This window comes from Rhinatrema bivittatum, chromosome 7 (genome assembly GCF_901001135.1).
Source record: "Rhinatrema bivittatum chromosome 7, aRhiBiv1.1, whole genome shotgun sequence".
In the NCBI taxonomy this organism is placed as follows: domain Eukaryota; kingdom Metazoa; phylum Chordata; class Amphibia; order Gymnophiona; family Rhinatrematidae; genus Rhinatrema; species Rhinatrema bivittatum.
This window is the reverse complement of record NC_042621.1, coordinates 255,625,772-255,650,325: the sequence shown is the minus strand read 5'-3', so window position 1 is coordinate 255,650,325 and position 24,554 is coordinate 255,625,772. Positions and strand designations below refer to the sequence as shown.

General features: G+C 44.3%; 1 protein-coding gene across 14 annotated transcripts in view; it reads right to left on the bottom strand.

Moving 5' to 3' along the window:
- Nucleotides 1–24,554, bottom strand: part of DNMBP (dynamin binding protein) — a 244,578-nt gene that overhangs the window by 9,675 nt on the left and 210,349 nt on the right. For all 14 annotated transcript variants that reach the window (XM_029610066.1, XM_029610063.1, XM_029610067.1 and 11 more), the window contains 8 exons: nucleotides 23,787–23,986; nucleotides 23,231–23,361; nucleotides 22,758–22,862; nucleotides 14,774–14,902; nucleotides 8,031–8,363; nucleotides 6,246–6,425; nucleotides 3,692–3,890; nucleotides 2,612–3,168 (listed from right to left, as the gene is read on the bottom strand). In XM_029610066.1, coding sequence (XP_029465926.1) covers nucleotides 2,612–3,168; nucleotides 3,692–3,890; nucleotides 6,246–6,425; nucleotides 8,031–8,363; nucleotides 14,774–14,902; nucleotides 22,758–22,862; nucleotides 23,231–23,361; nucleotides 23,787–23,986 — 1,834 coding nt within the window. The remainder of the gene's footprint in view (nucleotides 1–2,611; nucleotides 3,169–3,691; nucleotides 3,891–6,245; nucleotides 6,426–8,030; nucleotides 8,364–14,773; nucleotides 14,903–22,757; nucleotides 22,863–23,230; nucleotides 23,362–23,786; nucleotides 23,987–24,554) is intronic.

Genomic DNA, 24,554 nt, shown 5'->3' with positions numbered 1-24,554 from the left:
AGACAGAGAAATACTAAGGGTCTGCAGGTGGCACTCTCAATTATGTAGCAGTGCTGAAAATTTTATTTTCTGTCTCCATCTGCTGGTTGAGATCCAAAACCCATTTGTCTGTGTTACGTCCGTCGGTCGCAGATGGCTGCGACCACTCTGCCTTACCTCTTTTTCTCCTCTTTCACTCTCCTTGGTTACGATGGCTGCCTCTGGTGCCGAGTGTCTCGGCGTTTCCAAACTAGCATGGGCGTACCAGTCCGCCATGCTCACTCCCATGGCCTCCTAGGGCACGAGCGCGCACATCTCTTATGCTCAAATACATGTCATGGCGGGAACCTCGGGGGTGGCCCCACCGCATGACGTCAGTACCTCCGGGTATAACAAGCTTCCGCTTCTGCTACCACCTTGAGTTAGGAAGGACTTCGGTTTAAGCTACTCTGACCGCTCTAAGCTGCACGCATAGACGCCGCTTTCACTCCAAGGGCCTCACTCCTGTAGAAGCTCTAGACACCCGTTCCTCAGGGATCCCTCGCTTCCAACTACTCTTCGGGGTCCTCACTAACTAAGACAACCGCTCCTCGGGAGTCTTTTCTCTATTCTACATTTCAGGATATCGGACTATCGGGTACTCACTCCTCGAGGATCTACCAGCCATTATATCCTGCATCACGGACTTTCAGTCCCACCATTCTACCATCAGGAAGACACCTTCATTCCTGCGAGTACCTCTACAATCCGGTGCTCCAACTCCACCCACCAGTCACGGCGTTACCCGCATTGCGGGCTCCCGCCTATCGTGAACATCTGGGTGAGACTATACATCTGAGCCTGTTGAACGTACTGGCACTTCGTGGATCAGTGCCTTACCTTCCTGCTTTTACCATCTATCTATAGCAGTACAATAAAGCCTCTATCCATACTGTGTCTGCTACATGAGTTCAGCCTATCGCAGTGATTCCCCACGGGGCCCCTCCCCGTGGGTAGAGTCATCTCCATTGCAACCAAGGGTCCACAATGCCACAAACACAACAGTCTGGACTGATCTGGGGTATGAACAGGAACCTTTGTTAGACAAAGGCTGTAATTAGATCATTTTATGTCTCTGCCTCCAATCCAGGCCCAAGAGCCTTACTGAATTACATTGTGGATATGTACAATACTAACACGTATGTGAGAATATTGTGTGTGACAGCACACAATAATATTTCAAAATAGCAGACATCAAATAACACACAATAATCCATGGAAATCTAAGGGGACTGGAAATCAAAAGTTCCTAGGTATGGAAAGTGGAGATGTTCTTAATCCTTATTAGTTTTAATTATTATGTGTTATTTGATGTCTGCTATTTTGAAATATTATTGTTTGGGAAATGTTACAATTTTTATGAGTTTTAATTATTGGCTGTTAGTCTATTCACTCGCTGTTTTGAAATATTGTTATTATTATGTTTTTACTATTATGATAGATGCTTTGTATTCTTAGATTTTATTGCTTTGAGAAATGGCATTTCTATGTTTCCATTATTGCTCTGCAAACAGCCCTGTTTGTTGAGTGTTCTAGTTCATTTCCATTTATACATTATGGTCTCTTTATTCTGAATTTGGAGAGGGTCTGTCTGTGTTCTGCATGTGGGACTGAGGTGAGGTATTTTGCTGGCATGTGGCTTCTATGTAGGGATCTCTAGCAGCCTGGCTTGCTCTGTTTTCCTAATAGGAGGAGTATTGTTGCTTAGAGCCTGGTGTAATTTTTGCAGCATTGCCTTTTCATGGTTAGGATTTTTACTGTTTGAGGGCTGGCAGTTAGTGCTCTTTTAGTGTGGGAGGTTTACAAATATTATAATTGTAATTCAATTTACTCTGGGCTTTCTGAAGGCAGAGCCCACACCCAACATGCATTGCTATAAACCTAATACCATATGCATCCCACGTGTGTTTTTTGCAGGGTTGTGATATTTTGTGATATTTTTACTTCAGACTATACTCTAAATGTCCTTTTTCATATAAAATTATTACAAATGCAGGATTTTTAATTGTGTTTGAGGGCAGGGGGGCATGGGCATAAGGCTATAAATTTCACCTCTGGTGTTTAATGCCCTTGCACTGACCTGGAGAGAGTGTGCCACACAAAGACCCCCACCATTCATTCATCACCCACTTCTCCGGTAGCAGACAGGGTCTTGGGAGTATAGCAGGGTTGCCAGCTTCCTAAAAACATTATTACTGACACTCTATCTGCCTCTCTTTTGGGAACTCTGACCCCTGCTTTCCCTGTTCCACAGCATTTGAAATCACCAAAAGGACCAGACTATAAAGAGACACCCCTTGCCTTTCTTGATGATTTGACTTGTGCCGTGCCTGGGGGGGGGGGGGGGCACAATCTCATTCCTCGCTTCAGGTAGCAGACTGCCTTGAGCCTCACCTGAAGGCACCTAATAGCCTTGCACTGGCCCTGCCATACAGCATTCTAATGCTATCGATTTGCTTAAATCACATATTCCTAAAAAGCCCTCTCATGGCATAAAGCTACTGATGAGTCATTCCCCATCATTAAGTATCTGCGCAGAACATGTGCAGGGAAGGAGGGTGGTGGGAGAATATGCTGGGGGCTCTGCATTTACCTGGTTTCCTTCCGATTCATTGCTGTCTTGTTCACATACTCTCTCCACCAGAGGAGCTGTCCTGTTATGAGCTCTCGGGGGATTCCTTTTCCGCCCTTTTTCCCCATTCCTGCGCAGGGCAGAATTACTCCCAGTTTCTGATTGACTCGGACTGTAAGAGTGCGCTTGATTTGCTGGTGGGGCTGAATCTGCAGCTCTCTCTACTGAATCAGTCAAATCCTTCGCTTGTGAGAAAGCGTCCAGCTCCTTGCCCTGTTTGGAGGAGTTAGTCACCATGGAAGAATTTGATTTCAGAGAACCATACGAATCTGAATGACTAGTGGCTGCTAAAGATGAAGAGTCTTGATTGGATTTCTGAGAGGATCCTGAGGTGAAGCTAACAGATGTGCTGTGGGGGTTAAACGTCAAAGTATTATTGCTGCTTTGTCTTGAGAAATTGGGTGAGGAACCACCATATCCTGACTCATTGGAGGAGTGGCTACCGATGGAGGCATCAGAATGACTGCAGCGAGGGTTATAAGGCTTTAAGAAGGAGCTGTACACAAATCCTTTCGTTACTGTGAAAAGGAAAGACAAAATCTATTTAGAAAAAGCAAATTAAGTGTACAGAGACATAAGCTACAATGAGAAGAGAAAGAATGACTAATGAAATCAGACTGGGGGAGAAGTAATACTGCTTATAGGAAAGGGTGAGTAGAAAGCACAGGACAAGAATGCTCTATTCATGGTGGCAGAGGAGTCACAGGTTATTTGATAAAGAAGAAAGAGTAACAGGTGAAAATGTAGAGGACAGCGTGAAGAAGGGTATAGAAAGTCAGAAACGAGAAGGGGACATGGAGAGATGAGACTATAGTGGTTCAGGTAATAAAATAAGCCAAAATAATATTGAGTGGACATGAGAAAATATTCTTAACTACTGGAATAAAAACAAAGGGCAGAGTGTCATTACTAAGACAAAGACAATAAGAAATAAGTTCATAATCATTAAAGCTTGAAGTAGACACTGGAATAACCACCAGCACTGACAATTCAAGGACACAGAGCTCTGGAGAAGTCCATTTTGGCCAGTAAGATTCTTACCTCCGTTGTCAATCAGCCAGCGATTCTCACTTCCCATTGGATCCTGCTGTTTGATCACACCTACAAGGTCTCCCTCCAGTAGGGAAACATCCAAGTCCTGGGCGGCATTGAAATTGCGATCTGCCTGGTACAGTTTCTCTGGAGGGTAGCGGGCCAGGAGGACGTCTCGATGATCACCTGACTGAAGAGTGTAGCTTGGCTGCAAATTAACACCAAATCTCAGTAAGAGACTAACTTGAGCCAAGTGAAAACACAAATGTGATTACAGAAAGATTGCAAGTGTGAAATTTTATATTTTTATTTATTAAAATATTTATGTCCCGCCTATATTAACCCAGTCATGCTAAGCGGTTTACAACCAACATTAAAAAAACAAACATAAAATACCTTTTCAAATAAAATACATGAAAATAAAAAATTAGCCCATTCCCCTTGAAATACAAGCCAGCTATCACTTAAAAGCTTCCTGAAAGAGAAACACTAAGATTTTCCCTGAGTACTTTAAGATCTGGAATACTCAATCTTTAGTGTAATACTATTCCATAGCATGACCCCCATGACAGAAAGGACATATTTTCTTATCTCCTGAGTACGAATAGCCTTAATAGTTGGTACTTCTAATAAACAATTATTACTGGAATGTAGAGACCTTCTTGGAACATATGAAGAAAGAAGTTCGGAGAAACAGCATGGTGCATATTTTGTAAGCAATTATACACTATAGTAAGTACCTTAAATTTTATACACTGTTCCACTGGCAGCCAATGTAATTGGGATAACAGTGGAGTAATGTGATCTCTAGGGGAGGCCCCCAGGACCAATCTAACCATCAAATTCTGTAAAAGTTATAAAGCATGGATATGATATTTTGGGAGGCCAACATACAGAGAATTCAATAATCGATAGTGGTTAAAACAAATGCTCGAATAACTGTTTGAAAATCAGATTGATCAATCAAAAACTTTAAGTGGTGAAGTAATCTTAGTCTAAAATATCCAGAGGATAAAATGGCTTGTAACTGACAATCATATCTGAAACCTGAATCGAAATAAAAACCTAAATTACAAACATTTTCTGTAAATGGCACTGCAGTTTCATTAATGTTGATCTCAGTCATTTCAGCTGGTCTTGGGTCCTTAGAGATCCAAAGGGCCACTGTTTCTTCAGCATTCAAAATCAAATAATATTTTAACAACTAATCCCGTACTAATGTTAAACAAGATGATATTTCAGATAAAACAGTTTCCAAATCAGTAACAACTAGAAAATATAGCTGTACATCATCCGCATTTTAAACTGTACTCTGCAAACCTCTAAGTGTACAAAGTGGTACAAATAAATATTAAAAAGGGTTGGAGATAAAATGGATCCTTGGGGGACTCCTGTCTTAAGACAAAACCATTCTAAAAAAACATTTCCTATCTAATCCTGCTGTTTTCTTTCAAACAGGAAAGAGTTAAACCATTGATGAACCTTTCCTTCTAACCCTATTTCAGACAGCCTTGATGATAAAATCATGTGATATACTGAATCGAAAGCAGAACTTATATCCAAGTAAACAGCTATCACTGCACCTCCTGAATCCATTACTTTAAGTACATAGTCATTTACAGAAACTAATAAAGTTTCTGCACTGTGCTGTGAGCAGAATCCACACTGGTTCTGGCGCAAAACTTTGTGCTCTATTAAAAAAATCATTCAATTGCACTGCAACAGATTTCTCTAGGAGTTTACCCAAAGAAATTAAATTTGATATTGGTCGGTAACTAGTTAAGATATCAGCAATTTTCCCTTCTTTTTAACAGGGCGAATTAATCTTTTTAAAATAACAGGAACCATACATTCATTGAAGTATGAACTGATCAGCTCCATGGCCACATCAGTAAATGAATCTCCTAATACACCTAGGATTCCCTTTGAACAAGGTCCAAGGCACAAGAGGATGATTTTAACCTATTTAGATAACTTTCAATCTCTGTTCTAGAAACATTTCAAAAGTTTCCCAACAAATGCATGGTCTTATGGAAACCAAATCTTCTGTGTTTTGAGTAAAAAACAGTATGGAGAAATGAAGAGTAACTGGCATTAGTGAAAGCAGAATTCTACTCCAAGCCTGGTCTGCTTTCTGAATATCCACCACCTGTTGAGTTTTGTGTTGATCCTGGGTGATGCCATTAAGAGACCATGAAAGATTTTTTTCTTTCTGCAGTTCTCTGAATCACCACCAGGGAGCTGCCTGAGACAGCTGAAAATCATTGAACATAGTAACCTTGTAATCTCTATTCAACTTAAACCTACCATGTCACTGTTCCTGCTGTAGTTCTCTGGAAGTCAACAAGTCATCTTAATCACATTATATCCATATTGCAGACCACTGCTACTCATCTATACTGAAAATCATATGCTATGCCAAGACAGAAAATATATGTACAGTACAACCTTAATAGCAATCATGCAAACTGCAAAAAGTCTTCAGTATTCAAACTTCATTTCTCTTCCCTCCAGTTATCAGGTAAATGAGGGTTTTTCTTGATATTATCAAAAAAGTACTCACTGGGCCCAAGATGATTCTCCTAGCAGACTGGTACTCCACACTCTTTCTCTCAAAGGGCTTCTTGACAGTTGGAAGGGATTCTGGAAAGAAGGCAAAAACCTGGAGCTCCTGCAGCACTCGGCTGTGCTCCTCCTGGAACACTGCAATAAGATTTCCTTCTCTGCCAGCAACTCCCAAAAGCTGCAATAAAAAATTCAAAGTAACATATTGGTGTCAGTAGATAAGGATCTTTTCACCCACCAACTCTGCCAAGCTGTCCCTACCTACTGCTTGATCTCCAGCCCTCTCTTGCCTTTACCACTTCCCTCCTGATCTAGGATGACCATTGAGCTCTATGACGAAGCAGATAGCTCAGCCAGTCCTGGTTTTTCCCCATTGCATGCATGGATATGTAGTTCTGATCTCCAAGTATATTTCCCTAAGCACGATGATCACTCTATTCATATCTATTCCACACTTGCTTGCAATCTCTTTACTGAATTTGTTGCTACTGCCTCTCAAGGCATCCACAATTCTCAATGAGTCGCGCTTGTTACAACTTCATATCTGGCCCATTCGCCCTAAGTTCCTTCTTGTATGGAAAATGCCACCTCCTTATACATTTTGGATATAAATGCTTTCAACATAGGCTCCTTTCCTTTCTTTCTTCTAGAAAGTATCTTTTGAGTTCTTTCTGGTCTCTTTGTGTGGGGATTTGTGTTGTAGGCCCTAAAGTGAATTGGTAGTCCTCCTCTGAACCACCCCCACCCTTTCAATGTCCTTAAAAAGTGTGATCTCCAAAAATGAACACAATACTCCAAGTGGGACCAGTTCAAGGGAAACAGTGCTTCCCATTTCCTGATTTATTTATTTGATTTATATTCCGCTTTTCTGGCATTTCAAAGAGGATTTCATTCAGGTACTGTAGATATTTCCATTCCCAGAGGGCTTATATTCTGTATGTACTTGAGGCAATGGAAGGTGGAGTCATAAGGAGTAGCAGTGGGATTTGAATCCCAGCCTCCCTGGTTTGCAGCCCACTGCTCTAACTACTAGGTTATGTCTCCACTCCTACTGGTCTGAGCTTCTCCCACTAGTTTAATCTCACAGACTTCCTAGGTCCCTACCCTGCTAGTTTTCAGCTCTCATCCACTGACGAATGGCTAGCAGGATTTTGCACTCCAAATGCATTACAGTATTTATAGTTCTTTGCGCTGAAGCACAGCTTCCAAGTCCTAAACCATAATTCTTCCAATTGTTTCAATTCACCTTTAATTTTTTCCACCCTTCCTGATGCATCTATTGTCACAGATTCTTGTGTCATCTACAAACACGCAATATTTCCTCCAAGTCCTTACACAACAACAAAGGTAGGAAGCATGCATTAAAAAAATGTTCTGGTAGGGAACTAAACAAAGGACTACAGGGGAGAAGAGCTGAACTTCAGAAAGGTTTTTGTTAGGGAGATACTGTAGTGAACAAAATATATACAAACCATTTATGAAATGTGTGGCGTATTGCTGGTGTGGCTTGCACAAACTCTAGAATTCGAGAAACTATAAACTTAAAATAAAACTAAATAACCCGTTTCCTTCCACAGAACACTAAAATATTTGATTCTATACTGTATACTTTGACTTCTTTCCTTCTATCCATCATCATCTTAGAAAGATACCCTCTATATCCTACACTCAGCATAGTGCCCATCTAGTCATGTCACTTCTCCTAGAAAGAGCTCTGTTATTGTCCATGATTGTTCAGGATTTAGGTGTTCTGGCTCTGAGAAAGCTTCTCGGCTGAACTCACCAACAGTAAGGGCTTAAGCTCCTCCAAAGCAAGCCTGACAAAGTCACAGTGTGCCTCAGCATAGCTACGCACGCAATTAGCAAACAGCTCCTTGGCATATTGGTAGAATTTGGGCAGCTCATCCAGGAGCTGGGCATTCAGAGCCTCATAGTTATTCCGTGCTGACTGCAGCTCTTCCATGGTCCGCCTGTCCTTCAGTTTCTCTGCTCGCTCGGTGCAGTTGTGGAAATCTAAGAGCTTGTCAAAGCGCTTCTGCACCAGCTTGTGAGGCCCAGCGAACATGGTCAGCAGCTGGTTCAGAGGTGAGATTACCAGCCTCTCGGTCCTCTCTTTCTGCAAGGCAAGACACAGCATTAAAAGTTACCATTGGGATTGCACTGGAATAGACATGTACACAGCACGATATGTCAGCATAGGTTTGTGTGAGTGCTTTTCCGTGCATGTGAAGACAAAGGACAGAGATGCCAATCATATAGTTAAGTATGTAATTTTGCAAAAATTACCCCCTTCTTGTGTAACAGCCCACTTAAATTTAAAGGCAAGTGCCTATAGGATTTGCGCACATTTTCCCTTTGAAAATTATTCCAGAAAAACTACCTGCACACTGTTACAGCTACTAATTTGTATGCCAAATTTTCAGGGAAAATTCCACGCATGCTTCTGCAAATGCAAAAGTATGGGCAGTTCAAATTCCCTCCCCAGCTGTGCCCCCGGGAACGCCTTTGCTGAGTCCAGGAAAACTAGTGCACATACCGGGCATACGCGTGCAAGTCTTCCCGCGAATCAGGCAGACAGTTTTATAACGAGCCAGAGGGGAAAGTACTTTTTACTCAGTGAAATTACCCTCTAACTGGCCGATGCAATAAAGTGCGCTCAGCATACACAACCCCTTATGCAATAAGAAAATAATAAGACATTACAGCGCCCATAACATGTAAATTCATGCTGATGAGGCTATTAGCTATTACCTCCCGATGCAAAAAAACCCTTGCATCCGACGCGCACATTTTTACCCTCAGAAATTAACACCTGCCCAGGAGCAAGCGTTAAGTTTTGAGGAGCCCCTAAAGTTGACAGAAAAGCAGAAAAAACTACTTTTCTGTAGTTCCTCCAACTTAATATCATAGCGATATTAAGTCGGAGGAATTTTAAAAAGGAATTTGGTAAAAAAAAAAAAAAAAATTAAAAAATGTGCAGGGGGTCAGATTAGGAAAAGGGATGCTCAATTAACGAGCATCCATGTTCCTAACCTATGGCTGTGCTCAGGTTAGGAAAAGGGAAGCTCGTTAATTAAGAGTCCATTTTCCTAGCCAGCTGCCAGCCAGCCTTCCTAGGCACCCTCTGCCGAGGAGGCGCTAGGGGCACACAATTTCCCTTAGCGCCCCCCTTTTTACCGCAGCAGCCCATTTCCATGTTGCATAAGGCACTCCGGAGAAGTCGATCGGTGGGCATTAGGAGAGCGGGTGCTCAGTCATGAATGCATCGGCCTATAAGTGATCTAAAGCTTGCTTAACCAAGCATAATCTCCAAACTTGCATATCTGTGCAGGAAATAACCTCTGTCATGGCAGCTCTTTGCACTTTGGCACACTCAGGCATCTCCCAGGTGATAAAAGCCCTTTTTCAAACAATTAGATCTTTTGAGTTGACTATGTGAGACTCTTGCTTTTATGTTCTCAGCATGTTCCTACTTATAAAATTACCCATATTTAAGGCTTTGTCACAGAGTTTACGTGCTAATCTATTATTAGAAAGATAGCCCAGAGATGAGGAAGAGAATCCTTCAAGCCCCTGTCCAGCCGCCACCATTACCATAGCATCCTATAGCCTATAAAGAGGGGCCTGGCCTTACTGTGCGATGCTCCAATTGTACTATGATGTTGTACTATGATGCAAGGAACAGGTTATACAGGTCTTTGACAAATGCCACTTTGGGGCAATCAGGGATGTAAACAACACACATTACCAACACTTGGGCCATGCCATAACAATGAAGTCTGTATTTTAATCACACAGCTACTGTACAGTAATGATGGAATGTGCTGAGCAGATGCCTCAGACATTAGGCTCTCATTGTCTACTTATGTCACCTAATTCTTCAATGACATCAACGTAGGCTTGCCCACATGGCAACCTTTCAACAGGTCGGAAATGAGTGGGTGAAAAACTATTTCAATCAGAAAGTGAGTAAGCATTACTCTAAAACTACACATAAGCAACCCAACTGAGATAAACTCAAGCAGAGATTTTTTGTGAGTGGGGCAAAGGAGTATGTGGATGTGGGATAGGGGGAGGTATAGGGTAAGGGGAGCTAGGTAGGGTGCAGTCTCTATCTTTGTGTGGCAGGGGAGTGGGGGGGGGGGGGGGGGCGGCAGCATTCCCCATCTTCCACATGCTGTTGGTAGGGAGGTGTGAAGCAAGCAGTGCCCATCCGCTTCTGACTTATTTACATACATTTATTTAAGGGGTAATTTTAAAAAGTATTTGTATGTTTAAAATTGGGTTTTACACATATAAATGCACTTTACGCGTGTAAATGGCTTTTGAAAATTGTTACAATAGTAATTCCTTTTACCTTCTTATAATCTGCCTATGTGAAAATCTCATGCTAAGTGAAATACAATACAATATTCAACACACAGTATAACAAAACAGTAACACATATTATGTAAACAACAATGCTTTCAGCTGCTTATAAAAGGTCTTATAATGAAGAAATTACTTACCTGATAATTTTGTTTTACTTAGTGCACACAGATGGACTCAGGACCAATGGGTTTATGTTTCCCTGCCAGCAGATGGAGAGTCAGGTTTCAAAGCTGACGTCACCCTAGATACACACCTGCAGGGCCTCTGCCCTTCAGTATTCTCTTCAAAAGCCACTGTGAAAATACCATCGAAAAAACTTGATTAAAAATGGATAACCATAAATGTACTCAACCAAACACACACTGAACCCCATAAGATTATGGATGCCCTGATCTAGGGACTGGATGACGGTTTACCTGTAATCTCTTGGAATCAATATCCACTCCACGGGTGAATCCTTGGCACCGTTCTTGGGCAGCTGTGGGCAGGATGCTTAGTGCATCTGTCTACACTAAGGAAAATGAAATTATCAGGTAAGTAATTTCTCCATTTCCTAGGGTGAGGCCAGATGGACTCAGGACCAGTGGGATGTACAAAAACTACTCCCCATTGGGGTGGAAGGCTGCCCGTGGTCTGGTTAACATCGCTCTTACAAAGGCTGCATCCTCCCGGGCCTGAATGTCCAGGCAATAAAACCTAGAGAAGGTGTGCAAGGAGGACCATGTCGCCACTTGGCAGATGTTGAAAGGAGACAACAGTCTAGCTTCTGCCCATGAGACTGCCTGACCCTAGTGGAATGAGCTTTAACCTGCAGGGGTAATGGCTTTCCTGCCTCCACACAGGCTCCTGTGACCACCTCCTTAATCCAGCAAGCTATGGTAGCCCACGAAGCTGATTTGCCCTGCTTCCTTCCACCGTGACCTCCAGTACCCATTTATCCGAAGTGATCTTGACCCACTGTTGGTAGAAAAGGGACAGTCGACCCCTATCTCCTCGTTCCAAGGGTGGGTTGGCAAAACTTCATTGGGGAGTTCGGGACAAACCTGAACCCGAGCCTGACCCTCTCTTGGGCTGCCACTTCCAAAAGGACAGAAACCTCTGAAATGGCGAGTTTCTGTAAGGGTGAAAGCGTTGGGAGCCCCTGTATCGACCCCTCATGGGCGAGAGGCACTGTAACTGCTTTCTCTTATCTCCATTTACTGGCCAGATTTTCCAATTCGCTTCCAAAGAGTAGTGATCCTTTAAAGGGCATCTTTGTGAGATTTGCCTTGGAGGTTGCGTCTGCTGACCAATTCCGCAGCCATAGCTATCTTCTGCCACCACCACTGAGGCCACTCCTCTGGCCGAGGTACAGACTAGGTCTGAGCCCATGACAGCTAAAAAGGCGGCAGCGGGTTCCATAACTGCTCTGGAAATCGCCCCCGAGTCATCCACCTCTCGAGAGAGGAGCAGGCACGAATGAGCTATCAGGGAACAACAAGAAGCAATCTGTAAGGTCATTGCTATTGCGTCAAAGGCCTGTTTAAGGATGGACTCCATCCGCCTATCGTGCGCATCCTTTAAAGCCGCTCTTTCCTCCACTGGGATAGTTGTTTGCTTAGAGACAGCACAGACCAGCGCATCCACTGTAGGGAAATGCAAATGTTCTCTCGCTGCCGGATCCAATGGGTATAGAGCTTCTAATGTTCGTCCACCTTTAAAACTTGCTTCTGGGGCATCCGATTCCAGGTCAATCAACTCCTGGATGGCTTCCAGTACTGGAAAATAGCAAGAGGCTTTCCGTAGGGAAATCAGAATAGGATTCTTCTTTGGTTCTGTCATAGTGTCCACCCCAGGAACACCCAGCATCTTCAGGGTCTGGGAAACCAGGGCTGGCAATTCATCTCTATGGAAAAACTGTAACATGGTCCAATACAGTTCTAAACCAGGGGGGATTTCCTCATCTTCCAAGGAATCTGGATCCTCTTTTTCATCCATGCCATCTGGGTTCCTGCCAGGAATACCCTTGGTGAGTAAAGGCATGCCTCGAGGTCTGCTGATAGGACTGGGAGAGGGAGGGCTTACCGGCTGAGGTTCCGTCCAGACAGGGACAAGTGAGGTAACTGGCTGCGCCTGTACGAAGGCTTGAAGGCCTTGAAAGAATTCCACCCAAGAGGAGGCGGCCAGGACCATGCCTAGCCCAGGAGGTACTGGGGTAGGTGCCGCTAAATTTCTCTCTCGCATAGATGACTCAGTCCTAGGGTTACTCAGATCTGGGGTACTTCCGGTTAAGGCTGTGGCTGACCCATCCTCTGAATGGGAGAAGCCGGGTTTAGTAAAGTCCGGTGAGGTCAACTCTCGCAGGGCTTCCTCACAGTGCTGACATGAGCAAGAATCCAGGTCAGACTGTGCAGCCCAAATATAACAAGCAGCGCAGAGAGAAAGGCGCTTATGTTTCTTTGCTGCAAGAGCCATTGGCGATGGTAACTGGGTGTTCAGACAGCTCACGCTTAAAATTTTATGCGCACAGATTTTGGGCGCCTACACGGGCCGCAGTGAGGTGCATGTACAACCCATGTGCTCGGCTTTACTTGCATTCTGCGCCTAGTAAGTTGTGTGCAGCATTGTGTGCACAGTGCGTGCACAGAGCCAACACGCACTGCGCGTATTGAAGCTCTATGGTGGACAATACAGGCACAAAAAGGCATGCAAGATGGCGCCGCCACGGCCTACTACACGGTGTGCCGACCAAGCCTAAAGCGGGCCTAGACCACCGGGAAGGCCGCTCAACTCGCTCAGAAACCCACTTCCCCTTACCCCAACGGGATCGGGAGCAACATCAGTACGGACGCCGAGCAAGGAGAACGGAGGAAGTCTTACCAACACCCCTCCAATGTCTCTGAATTGGGAGGAAATCCTCTTCTTTTTTTTTTTTTTTTACACTTACCTGGGCTCAGCGCTTACCAGCTGTGTACACAGACTGTTTCCGGCTGCGGGGGAAGAGGGCTTTGGCCGTCACCGCCATGCTCAGCTTCCTGCACCCGCTGCCTTTCAGCTGCTTCAATAGAAAAGTCCATGCTGGGAACCGGCTACCAGACCAAGGCACACCTCTGAGGGATCTCGAAAATCACCTCAGGAATTCTCAATCGGGGGAGGAACCTTTAGGTATCACCGCAGGAGAGTGAGGCTCAATCTTTTCTCCAATTTACAAGTAGAATTTCTTCTTTGAAAAGGTACATCGATCCACATGGGGAAAGCATGTCTGCATCTGATGGAGATGGAGAAATTCTGAAGGGCTTGGGTCACTTTGAGGTGACGTCAGCTTTGAAACCTGACTCAGTCTTCATCTACTGGCAGGGGAGCATAAACCCATTGGTCCTGAGTTCACTGGGCAAGGAGTTCCAAAATTTTGGACCAATAATTTAAAACGCTCTCCCCCTAGTGCTCTGTATGCTCACTGCCAGTCTAGGATGTGTGTGTGGGGGAGTAGGGGGGAATAGCACAGTGGACAGCAGACACCATCTTCACATGCTCATTGATGCTCTAGATTATGCGTGTGAGTGTGAGAGGCAGGGGTGGTGCAGTAGTCCCCCATCCACTACAGAGAGCAGGCATGAATGTTTTTCTGTGTCATCACACTGCTGCCTTCCATGTTGGCATAGGGGGGAGGAGGGAAAACAGCAGAGCCCCATATTAGGAGGGAAGCAGAAAGGAGGGGCTGCTGAGTGTGGTGGGAAGAGGGAGAGTAGGAATCTGGGCTCCAAGACATCCATATTCTTTCAGGACTCAGGGTAAAAAATCTCCCTGCCTCTGCACCAGACATGGCTGTAAAAGCCACTACACAGACATTCTTTTTCTTTTTATAGCAACCGCAGCTGCTTTTCTGAAAAACAGTTTTTTGGCACGTGTACTCTTTTTGAAGACACAGAAGTCATCTGTCTGGGGCAAAAGAAGTGTTCTGAAGACAGCATGAATATAGTAAGAATGAGGTCCTTAATAAAAGGGTAACCCAAGGGCCCCAGCCTCTACCCTGCAGCTCATGTTTCTCAGCTCTATAAACACATTCGGCAACAAAAGCAAGTGCTCAGATTGTGCACATACAAAATGAACAATTCTTGACTGCTGAACAGAGCAACTATACAGGAGCAATGGGAACAAATGGAATGGGCCACTTACAAAGTCAGTAAAGAGCTTCTCGCTGATGAGACGATGGACCTTCTGGAACTTCTCAAGGTCACTGTTCCCCTTATTTACATACAGATCCCACATACTCATGGCAGCCAGCACTTTAACAGAGACAGATTCCTGGGACCAGCAAAGGGAAAAAATAATCAATAAACACAAATCACACATCGGGACACAAGGGCTCAATCTAGACAGATTAGCACAGCAATCTCATGAATTTTTCAGTGGAGGAGGAGAGGTAAATCAGAGGCCCAGATTATGGCAGATCAAGTCTCAACTGAAGTATTATAGGGAACATCAGACTCCATTCCAGTCTGTTTTGGAATTACCCTAAGACAGAAGGCACTGAAATGTCACAAAGATAGTGCCAGAATAGATTAGATTGGTCATTTTCCAGCTGATGCTAAAGGCTCAACCTAGGCGGTCCAATTTTGGCAGCCTAGATTTAGGTAAATTTTCATTTGAAGTTGGGGGCAAACAGGGAGATTTATCAAGACATGATAAGGCAGTAACGAATGTTAAAAGCTGTATACTGCATGATATCGCACAATATTCACAATATTGCGCTTTGTAGTTGCATAAAAGCTGCCCCCTTTTAAAATTAGCTGCTTTGCATGTATTTGCATGCATAAAAATCACAACGCATGAGAAACAACTAATGCATAGTTAATTCTATATAAATTAAATAATGCGGCTGACAGAAATTTTTCAGCCACATTATTTTAACTACAGCTTTTTGGAAATTGTTATTCTACTGTGGGAGAACTAAGACCCTAATGAGGGTCCTGATGCTCCCCATACTAGAATGAAAGGGCAATGCAGATAAACACGACTCTCTCCCCTTCCAAAAGGTGACAAGAAACCATCAGGAGGTCTAACTAGACTCCCCGCCCACCACCAGTGCTGCCATTTGAGGCAGCCCCACAAAAAAAAAAAAAGTAAAAAAAATAGATAAAACCCACCGCAGAGTGACAAACCGCTCCCTGCCCAAACCCCTTCCCATTCAATCCGAACCCCTCCCCCCAGTCCAATAGCTGATCCCTCTCCTTTATGTACAGCCCTCACCCACCCTTTCCATTAAATGTGGAAGCTTGGTGGACTAGTCCCCCTTACCCCAGAACCCCCGACCACCCCTTACCTTTAAAAATGTCATTGGTGGACACTGGAGAGTGAAAGGCACCCCCCTAGCCCTGACCAGGCCCTGAGCTAGAGGGCATCTCGGGCACTCTACTGTCCATCAATAATATTTTTAAAGGTAAGGGGCAGGAGCTGGGGTATCTGAGGTGAGGAACACTAGCCTACCAGGGTATTTTTTGGGGGTTGGGGTAGGAGGGGACTCTACCTGTCTTTACATTTAATGGAAAGGGGGGAGCAGGATGAGGAATTACCACGTGACAGATTTATCTATTTTTAACTTTATTTTGTGGGCCACATCAAATGGCGGCCCTGCGAAGGGCAGAGGGTTTGGTTAGATTGCTAATGATTTTGTCAACTTTGGAGGCGGGGTTGTGTTGGGCAACATGGTTCTTTAAAATGATGGTGGCCCCGTGCATTGGCGGCCGCTGGCATGCGTTTTCAAGGCCTCTGCCATGTTCTGTTGTCTTGTGGACTTTTTCTGGAGACAAAAGAACACGGCGGCAATACTGCCATGATATTTTGTGGGGGGGGGGGCAAACTATTGGACAGCCGTCCTCTCTCCCCCCCGCCCTGTGATATTGGGCCCCTCCCATGATAAAAAATCATGGATTTTGTGAATCTCTGCCTCAGTCTGTAGCTCAAAATTTCCCTAAATGAAGGAAGTCAAAATTGGAACATCTAGATTTAGGCCTGCTATTGCAGCACTTGCATATGGCACTTAAATTAGGTGCCTAGTACTGGAAAAGCAAATTTGCTTACCTTGTAATAGGTGTTATCCCAGGACAGCAGGATGTAGTCCTCACATATGGGTGACATCATTGATGGAGCCCTATTGCGGAAAACTTTCTGTCAAAGTTTCTAGAAACTTTTGACTGGCCCTGTGAGGCCACTGAGCATGCCCAGCATGCCATGATATTCTCTGCCATAGGGGTCTCTGACCGATAGTGTGCTACTGAGGTTGACATTGCTCTTACTGAATGTGCCTTTACTCGTCCTTGGAGAGGAAGGCCTGCTTTTTCATAGCAGAACTGTGTGCAATCTGCTAGCCAATTGGAGAGAGTATGTTTACCCACTGCTTTACCCGGTTTGTTTGGATCATAAGATACAAAGAGTTGAGTGGATTTCCTGTGGACTGCAGTGCGGTGTAAGTAAAATGCTAGTGCACGCTTACAGTCCAAGGTATGTAAGGCCCGTTTCCTTTGGTGAGAATGAGGCCTTGGAAAGAATGTGGGTAAAACTATGGATTGGTTCAAGTGGAATTCCGTAACGACCTTGGGGAGGAATTTTGGATGTGTACGGAGAACTACTCTGTCATGTAGAAATTTTGTATAGGGTGAGTACGTGACAAGTGCCGATGTAATGGCTATGAGGAAGATAGTCTTCCATGTGAGAAATTTAACATCACAGGAATTCATGGGTTCGAAAGGAGAATGCATGAGTCTTGTTAAGACCAGATTCAGGTCCCATGCTGTGACTGGTGGCCGAATTGGTGGTTTAAGTTGAGTTAAACCTCTCATAAACCTGCTGACAAGAGGTTGTATGGATATTGGTGCATCTCCCATCTTGTTATGGTAAGCTAAGATTGCACTTAAATGGACTCTTACAGATGATGCCTGGAGACCAGAATCTGAAAGATGGCATAAGTAGTCTAGTAGAGAAGTTGTGGGGCAGGAGAAAGGGTCAATACTCTTTTGCATGCACCATAAGGCAAACCTTTTCCATTTCGATGAATAGTTCTTTCGTGTTGAAGGTTTACGTGAAGCTATAAGCACTTGAGATACATTGGTTGAAAGATTGAGTGGTTGTAAAATCAAGCTTTCAACATCCATGCTGTCAGGGATTGAAGGTTGGGATGGCGCAACCAACCCTGATCCTGAGTTATGAGAGTGGGAGCTACACCCAGGCAAATTGGTTCTCTGATCGAGAGGTCTAGAAGTGTGGGAAACCATACTTGTCGAGGCCAATACGAGGCTATGAGTATCATGGACCCCTTGTCCTGTTGTATCTTCACTAGAGATTTGGTTATGAGCGGTATTGGAGGTTACGCGTATAGAAGGCCTGAGTTCCAAGGGCGAGCAAAGGCGTCCTTGGCTAGTTGGCGATTCTGTCTGTGTAGAGGGCAGAATTTGACCACTTTGTGACTCAGGTGTGATGCAAAGAGGTCTATTGTTGGTTGCCCCCAACGTTGAAATATCCTGGTCGCTACTAAGGGATCCAGGGACCATTCGTGTGGTTGGAACTGACGACTGAGTCGATCCGCCACTACATTGTGAATGCCTGCCAGATAAGTGGTCCGGAGAAACATTAAGTGTGTCAGGGCCCAGTCCCAAATCTGTGCAGCTTCTTGACAAAGGAGATATGAGCATGTATCTCCCCATTTGTTGATGTACCACATGGCTACTGTGTTGTCCATTTGGATCAGAACAGTCTTGTGTGAAAGACAGTCCTTTAATGCATGCAGCGCATAACGTATAGCTTGAAGTTCTAGGAAATTGATTTGAAATGTTGCTTCGAGTTTTGTCCAAGTACCTTGGGCTTGGAGATTGTTTATGTGAGCTCCCCAACTCAAGGTGGACGCATCTGTAGTTAAAGTTATCTGTGGGACTGGTTGTAGGAAGGGTAGGCCCTTGTGCAAATTGTCCTTGTTCGCCCAAAGTAGAGATGAACGTAGCTAGTAGGTTACTTGAATTGGAGAGGACAGTGGTTGAATGGCTTGGATCCATTGAGATCTTAAAGTCCACTGAGTTACCCTCATGGCTAACCTTGCCATACGAGTGACATGAACTGTGGATGCCATGTGGCCTAGTAAGGTTAGAAACTGATAAGCTGTTGCTTGTTTCTTTGAGTGAATCGAGTTTGCCAGTAGGGAAAGTGTGCCTGCCCGATCCCCGGGTAGAAAAGCTTTTGAAAGTATGGTGTTCAATTCTGCTCCTATGAATTGAAGCAGGTGAGATGGAGTGAGATGGGACTTTTGATAACTGATGAGAAAGCCCATGGAGTGAAGTAGAGTAATTGTTCGACTGAGAGAAGTCAGAGCTCCTTGTTGAGATTGACTTCTGATGAGCCAGTTGTCTAAATAGGGAAAGACATGGACACTTTCCTTGTGCAAGTGTGCTGCTAATACTGCCAGACATTTGGTGAATACTCTGGGAGCAGAGGCAAGTCCGAATGGTAGTACTCTGTACTGGAAATGTGGATGACCCACCATGAAGCGCAGAAACTTGCGATGAGGAGGGAAGATTGGAATGTGAGCGTAAGCGTCTTGAAGATTCAGAGAACAAAGCCAATCTCCTGTTTGAAGAAGTGGAAGCATGGTGCCTAGAGAGACCATCCTGAACTTTTCTTTCTTCAGAAATTTGTTGGGATTTCTGAGGTCTAGGATGGGATGTAGGCCTCCGGTTTTCTTTGGAATGAGGAAATAATGGGAATAGAAGAATCCTCTGCCCTGCTGAGTCCGGGGCACCGGCTCTACAGCCCTGGCTCTCAGAAGGGTGGATAATTCTACTTGCAATTGGATTATGTGATTTTCGGATAGAGTAAGAGGTCTCAGAGGAGAATCTCTTGGAATTGAGAGGAAATTGAGTTGGTAACCTTGAGATATTATTGCAAGTACCCATTGGTCTGTTGTTATTTGTAACCAATGGTTGTAGAAGGAGGATACTCGGCCTCCTACCAGAAGATGTGGAAAAACCTCAAAAGCCTGCAGCCGGTCCCGTCTGCGGTGGAGGTTGAGGCCTAGCCGCCCTAGGTTGTCTGGGCTGAGCTCTTTGCTGCGGCCTAGTAGATCTGCCCCTTGATGCTGGAGGGTAATAACGCCTTTGTCGATAGAAGGGTTGTCTAGATTCTTTTCTTGGAGGCTGACGAGATGACTGGGTAGCTGAATCCTGCAGAATTAATGAAAGTTGTCGCAGGGTTTCTGTGTGATCTTTTAATTGTGCAACTGCATCTTGCACCTTGGAACCAAAAAGGTTGTCACCTAGACATGGTAAGTCAACTAATTTTTCCTGGACTTCAGGCTTGAGGTCCAAGGCTTTAAGCCATGCCCAATGTCTTGCACTTATCTCAGAGGCCACTACTCTGGAGGCTGCTTCAAATCTATCCTAAGCAGCTCGGACTTCGTGCTTGCCAGCTTCAAGTCCTTTGTGAATAATTGCTTGGGCTGCTTCTTGATATTGCTGTGGTAATGATGTTGTAAAGTCTTGCATCTGTTTCCACAGATTTCTTTGATATTGAGTCATTGATACGATGAAATTCTGGTATTTAACATGGTTCCTTGGTAAATCTTTCTTCCCAGAGAATCCAAGAATCTATGATCCTTTCCTGGGGGAGTGGAGGAATGCTGCCTTATCCTTTTTGACTTCTTTTGTGCGGATTCCACAACCACTGATTGGTGTGGAAGCTGTGCCTTTTGGTAGCCAAGAACAGACTGTACCAAATAAGTAGTGTCCATTCTTTTATTGACAGCAGGTACTGAGCATGGGTGTTTCCAAAGCCGATGCTGTAAGTCCAGGAGGACTTCATGAACAGGTATGGCTACTACTTGTTTTAGAGGATCCACAAATTGGAGAACGTCCAATGTTTGCTGCCTAGAATCTTCCTCCGTTACCAAGATGAAGGTATAGTGTCCGCCATATCCTGGACAAAATTCGTAAAGGATAAATCCTCCGGTGGAGATTTTTTTTCCTTTGGTCTGGAGGTGAAGGATCCGACATAAATTCTTCAGAGGAAGCGTCTGTATGTCCATCATCCCAAGTATCATATTGATCGTCTTGATGAGGAGATATCGGAGAGGATCTTGGTGGACGAGGAAGTCCTGAGGGACCTGGTTGCGGATCATCGAGGGGAATCCATCCAGGAACATCTTCTTGTGGTATGGATGGAAGAGCACCGACTACTTCATCAAATCTTTTCATGAGAAGTTGGTACAGCGCAAGCTCAGGATGTCCTGGAGCCCCAGGTAACATCGGCATCGATGGCATCGGGTCTGGTATCGAAGACGGAATCGGCGTTGGCATCAATGGTCGTCTCGGCATCAACTTAGGTTGTGGTGCTGGCATCGGTGCAGGCACCGGCATCGACGGGGTTGTCGGCATCGGTGCAGGCACCGGCATCGGTACTGGCACTGGCATCGGTTCGAGAACAGGCGTCGGTGTAGGCATCGGCATCGGCGAAGGCGCCTGAATCGACATCTGTTCTTTTAAGGCCTGGAGCACCACTTGACGGATGAAATCTGACAATTCCTGCAGAACAGCTGGTGCAGGCAGAGCAGCTGTACGCAGTGGCAGTGGAGGTGTCGATGCTCCTTCCACAGAGCCCTGTGGAGGTTCGATTACTGGTGCATCTCCATGGGGTGAAGGCCCCGGCGTCGAAGGTACCGGTGTTTAATGAATTCTTGGCTGTTTCGCGGTCGGTTCCTCTGGGGAAAGAAGCGCCGCAGGTGTTGATGTGTGTTGATGTCGATGACGGAGCTTCGAGCAATGTTCCATCACTGACTTCGTCGATGCTCCATCTTCTCTTGGCAGGCCTTTCGTCCCTTCGGAGTCATTTCTGCACATTTAGTGCAGGTTGTGACATCATGTTTTCCCCCCAAAGAACACACTCAAGGTGTGGGTCTGTAATGGACATTGTCCGATTACTGATGGGACATTTTTTAAATCCCGTAGCCATTTTAATGTCGACAGCCGTCGATGAAATGAGGAGAAAGTGTGACAGAAAAAAGTTTTTACTAGGAGAGTAAAACGAGACAACGATTATTCACCAACCGGTGGAAACCTGAGAGATCCTGTGTGGGAGAATATATATATGAGAAAAAGTGACTTTAGTCAGCAAAACACTTTGAGAAAAAACTCACAAGGCTCCTGCTCCGCGATGCCTACAGCAGCACGGAAAAACGAAGACTGAAGAGACTGAAGAGAGACCCCTGTGGCAGAGAATATCATGGCATGCTGGGCATGCTCAGTGGCCTCACAGGGCCAGTCAAAAGTTTCTAGAAACTTTGACAGAAAGTTTTCCGCAATAGGGCTCCATCAATGATGTCACCCATATGTGAAGACTAGCATCCTGCTTGTCCTGGGATAATGAGTACTCTGTGCTTAACTTTTGTTCCCTGATCTAAATCCACTCTGAGGCTACCCAGTTTTTCAGCCTAGTGAAAACAGGAAGCTAAATTTAGCCACTAAGTCCTCGGTGTGTGTGTGGGGGGGGGGGGGGGGGGGGGGGGGGAGGGAACTAAGTATTTCACCTGAGGGATCTAGATGCCTAACTCCCTGGTTAGATGGCTAGATCCTGCTGAAAATCCACCTCTATAAAAAATGTATTGATCTCATTATATTATCTTGGTTTGGTGTCTGTTTAATGTGATCAATAAAATTTTATATACAAAAAAAAAAAATCCACCTCTATATGTATAATAAATAGGGATATACAAAAACCTGGCCATTAAATCCAAATCTCCTAAATACTAAAGTTCCAAATTCTAATTTCAGAACCTATTCACACTCTTATTAGGTTGTCCTGTGTTCTCCAACTGGCACCACATGTACTATATCACAGCTACTGGCACTATTTAACTAAAACCCAATTACCCTCAAGTCATGCCAATCAGCTCTTAATATAACTATTTTGATTTATACTCTGCCTTTCCAGTAACAATAACTACACAAAGTGGCTAACAGTAAAAAAAAATTCAACAGTTACCATGCAATACATGCTAGTTATACAGATTACAATTAAAAGCAAAAATAAGCAACAATGCAATATAAACAATCAAAAGAATGGAGCCTATTTGAGCCCCTGCCCTCACATATTTCTGCTCATTACTAGCTGGTTTCCTACTCACCCTTATGTGCTGTAGGTAGAGAGAAAGATCCCGAATAAAGGATTTTATCAGCCTTTCCTGCATCCGGAAGTTCTTCTCCGTTTCCTCAAATGCCTCATCTCTGATCTTTTTCCACAAAAAAAGGAGATTTGTGTGAGTTCAATGGACTTTGGCTCTTTTGTCCACCATTATTACACTATCAAAGGGACCTACAAGAACTGAAACATCTGGCTCATCTTTTAGAGAAGCAACAGAAAGGCCACGCAGGCTCTCCTCTCCAAAAAAAAAGCAACGATTCAAGAAACAGCAAAATTCTGAAAAATCTACCTATATTGATGCTTTAAGGAAATAAGATTACTTGCAAAATGTTCACTAAATCATCACCTATGCCGCGCCCCTGCTGCTGCAGAGATTCTTCTGAAAACACATCTGGATGTCTTTCTACCTGAGAGTATTTGAAAGACTAGGACAGGCAAGTTTGCTCTTGCTCTTACCTGAGGGGCAAAGCCTGTGAGGTGTTTCAGGTGGCTGCTGACACGGTTGGATTTTTTGATGATCGAGTGAATGTTGAGTTTGGAGATTTTATCTATCAGTGTGTCTTCATCCCCCTTGCGATATTTTAAAACTGTGGAATGACAAAAAAAAAAAAAAAAAAAGAATCAGAGCAAAGAAAGCCACAATTTACCAACCAAGTTTTCACAAAAAATTCAGCAGAGAAAGCCTCTGCTAAATTGCAGTCAATAGAATTGCATTTTCTATTGCCTTGGTAAAAAAACAAAACAAAAAAAAAACCAATTAAGGTGTTGATAGCTTTGCTGCCATTTCCTAACACTCCTCCAATAATAGAGGTTGATCTTTCCTTGGCTGGACAACATTCACTTGAGGTGGGTGACAGATTCACTCATGACCTTCAACCAGTGATACGACAGGCAGCTTTCACCTTGACCTAAAAGTCTTTGCTGGAACCTCCCCACCCTGTCCTAAAGGAAAGAGTATAGTTCAGCTGCTGTGTTTATAGATGATAATGCACCACCCTTCAGACTGGCTCACCCAGGTCCTTTCTGCGTTTGTACTCATTGATGTTGACGTTGATGTCCTTCACTACCAGGACAGCTTCGGTGAGCGGAGATTTATCTGGATGAGCTTCTGGTGTGGCATTAAGGAGCTCCATCAGAAGCAAAGGGTATCGCATAATTCTCTGTACTGGTTTTATAAGGAATGAACCCAGATTAATGTAGTTTGTGCAGCCCCTGTGGTAATAAAACAAAGTCATCATTCATAGGAGTCACCTGGTCATGAGTGGCTCCTAACATTTAAAAGTCGGTTCCTAAAAAAATTGTATACTCATGCCCACTCCCTTCACTGTGCTGTTCCACCACCACTTCACTAACTGCCTAGATGAGAACACCAAAATCAGCCCAGTATTCACCCAGCAGGAACACAAAGGCCATGTGGGCAGCTAACATGAGAGATGCAAGTGGGTTACCAACATTAGTGTGCATCTGCCACTCATCGCCATCTCTTAGCCACATCACCACACTCGGGTACCTAAAAATCTGGATCTTGGATTTAAAAATACATTTGAACTCTCGTCAATAAATTAAAAAACCTAAACACAGCTCCTTACTGCTCAATTTATCAGTCTCTCTCAAAAGCCATTTTTGTGCCCTAGAATTAGCCCAATGCTTTTGTGATCTGTGTCGCATCAATAAAGTATATTACAAAGCACCTAAGCATGTTCTACAACTCCAAATGCTCCATTGGATGACATGCCCCTCACTGGTTCTAAGCATGCATGTTATTGTGCATAGGGGAATA